The sequence below is a fragment of the Austrofundulus limnaeus genome, unplaced genomic scaffold, assembly GCF_001266775.1.
Source record: "Austrofundulus limnaeus strain Quisiro unplaced genomic scaffold, Austrofundulus_limnaeus-1.0 Scaffold1000, whole genome shotgun sequence".
Lineage (NCBI taxonomy): Eukaryota > Metazoa > Chordata > Actinopteri > Cyprinodontiformes > Rivulidae > Austrofundulus > Austrofundulus limnaeus.
The window spans coordinates 87,879-89,909 of NW_013953402.1; the positions used below are offsets into that span (position 1 = coordinate 87,879).

At 41.1% G+C, this 2,031-nt stretch overlaps 1 protein-coding gene across 1 annotated transcript in view; it reads right to left on the reverse strand.

The window, feature by feature from the left end:
- The window catches only part of atp6ap1a (ATPase H+ transporting accessory protein 1a), a gene marked incomplete in the record, with an annotated part of 24,701 nt that overhangs the window by 12,994 nt on the left and 9,676 nt on the right, over positions 1-2,031 (reverse strand). Inside the window, 1 exon segment of the mRNA XM_014030112.1 lies at positions 484-677. Coding sequence (XP_013885566.1) covers positions 484-677 — 194 coding nt within the window.

Genomic DNA, 2,031 nt, shown 5'->3' on the forward strand with positions numbered 1-2,031 from the left:
ATATATATAAAAATATTCTTTATTAAAATAAATTTTATCTTTTTTAACAAAACATGTAATGCAAAATCTGACGTGTATGTGGTTAGTGATTCAGAAAATGAATGTCTGCCCTTAGGAGCTGCTACTGGGAGTGAGCATGGCTCTTTGTTTCTTTTTGCAGATGCCTACATTTTACCTTCAGTATTTTTGTATCTCTTAGATCAGAATTACAAGCTTACTTGGCTATTCTTAATTGAAGAGGCTATGATTTTATTAGTAGAGCAGATAAATGCTTTATAAGTTTTTGCATCTGATAGTGCCTGTCCTGCCAACGTAGTCACGTACAAATTTTACTAATTCATTAATCCTCACATCCTTCAAAGTCTGTTCTAAAAAAAAATAAGCAGCTTGTTGTTTTATTTGTTGTGAAAATAAAAGAACTATAGTAAGTAAAAAAATAATCTGTAATTGTGTTTGTCTGCACTGTTTGTTTGGTGTACCTACCCGATGGTGTAAGGYAACCTGAACACCAGCAAGGCAGGTGAAGAGGCATTGAGTCTGAGTTGGCTCAGGGTCTCAGGGTCCATGTATAAAGAAGAAACTTGTAACTGGTCTTGTAGATGACCAATCACAGCATTGGAGGCAGGCCAAGACACAGCAGGTAACACCAGAGAGGAGGAGGAGGACTGCAGAGCTCCCTGTGACACAGACAAAAAGGTCAGGATCGGGCAAAACGATTGTATGGCTGTTTGTCCACGGGCAATAATGTCTGCTTTAATCAAGGATTACATTTGTATTTGGATTTACATTTTTGCTCAGGATGGGAGACAGAGAATAAGGAAGATAGAGAATATGAACGAGTTAAATAACAAAACAATCTGCTATAAAGCAGCATGAACATTTTTTCTTAATACATTGAGATTACACAGCAAACCCAAACCCATCAGTGTGTGTTCAGCACTGGTTAATTGATGTAGGCTTCGACTAATTCTAATGCTACGTTCACACCAAACGTGCTTTGAGCAGCAAAAAAGCGCCCACCACCACCAGTTGGACACACTATGTTCAGACCAGGACAGGGACTAGAGGTGCATCTGAAGAGGGAGGAGCGTCTTGGTTTTTTTCCGGTCTGCCCTCGGCGGGTGAAATAAAGATAAAATAAWTAAAATGGCTTTGATTTATTTACTAAAGAGCAAGCGAACGTTGCGCACAGCAGATAATTAACTCACCAGATGATTTAGAGGCGATTTGTTCGGTTAGTTTTGCCACTCCAGAAGCTGCGAGCTGACGGACTAGCAGCTGACCCACATAGGTACCGATATATCCAGCCAGAAAATCTAACTGCAGACGGTCGATTTCGGCTAAAGAGCTCCTGTCCGTCTGTTCCAGTTTAGTGGGCAACATTCAGGAAACTGTCATGTGGAAAAATGAGGCTCTCTGATTGGTTGTCAAGACACGTCAAGCGGCAAAAGTTCATATTTTTTAACTCGGGCGTAGGGATGGGAAATCATCCCTATTTTCAGATCATAAGATCATGATCACTGGCTATCGCTGATAGACGATCCAATCGGCTGATAAGGCATGCACAGTTACGTTGTTAAAAAAGGAAGAAAAAAAAACAAGCAGGTCCGCTTATTATAAGTGACGGCTTCGTTTTTTCTAAAGTCGCTTGTAAATTCCGTGAGTGGCAGGTTGCGTTTTTTTTTTTTGGCTTATTTTTTAACGTGAGTTGCTTATTTTGTGCTCGTCTTTCTTTCTGAACGACATGCTTAACTCTGCTCCTGTTGAAGCAGAACACAAGGAGCAGTGGGTTTGTCCCTCCCACTCCCTCGTTTCCTGGTTGTCGCTCCGCCCGAGTTGAGTCGGCACACTTCAAACACACCAGAGCCCAGAGTGACGGGGAAAAGCAGGGGTGAGGCAGTGCGCTCCGGTCCGGTTCACAACTGCTTAAAGTTATTTGTCATGGATTATTCGTTTTGTAGGGCTGCAACTAACGATTATTTTAATAATCGATTAATCTGTTGATTATTTTTTCGATTAATCGCCCAAATC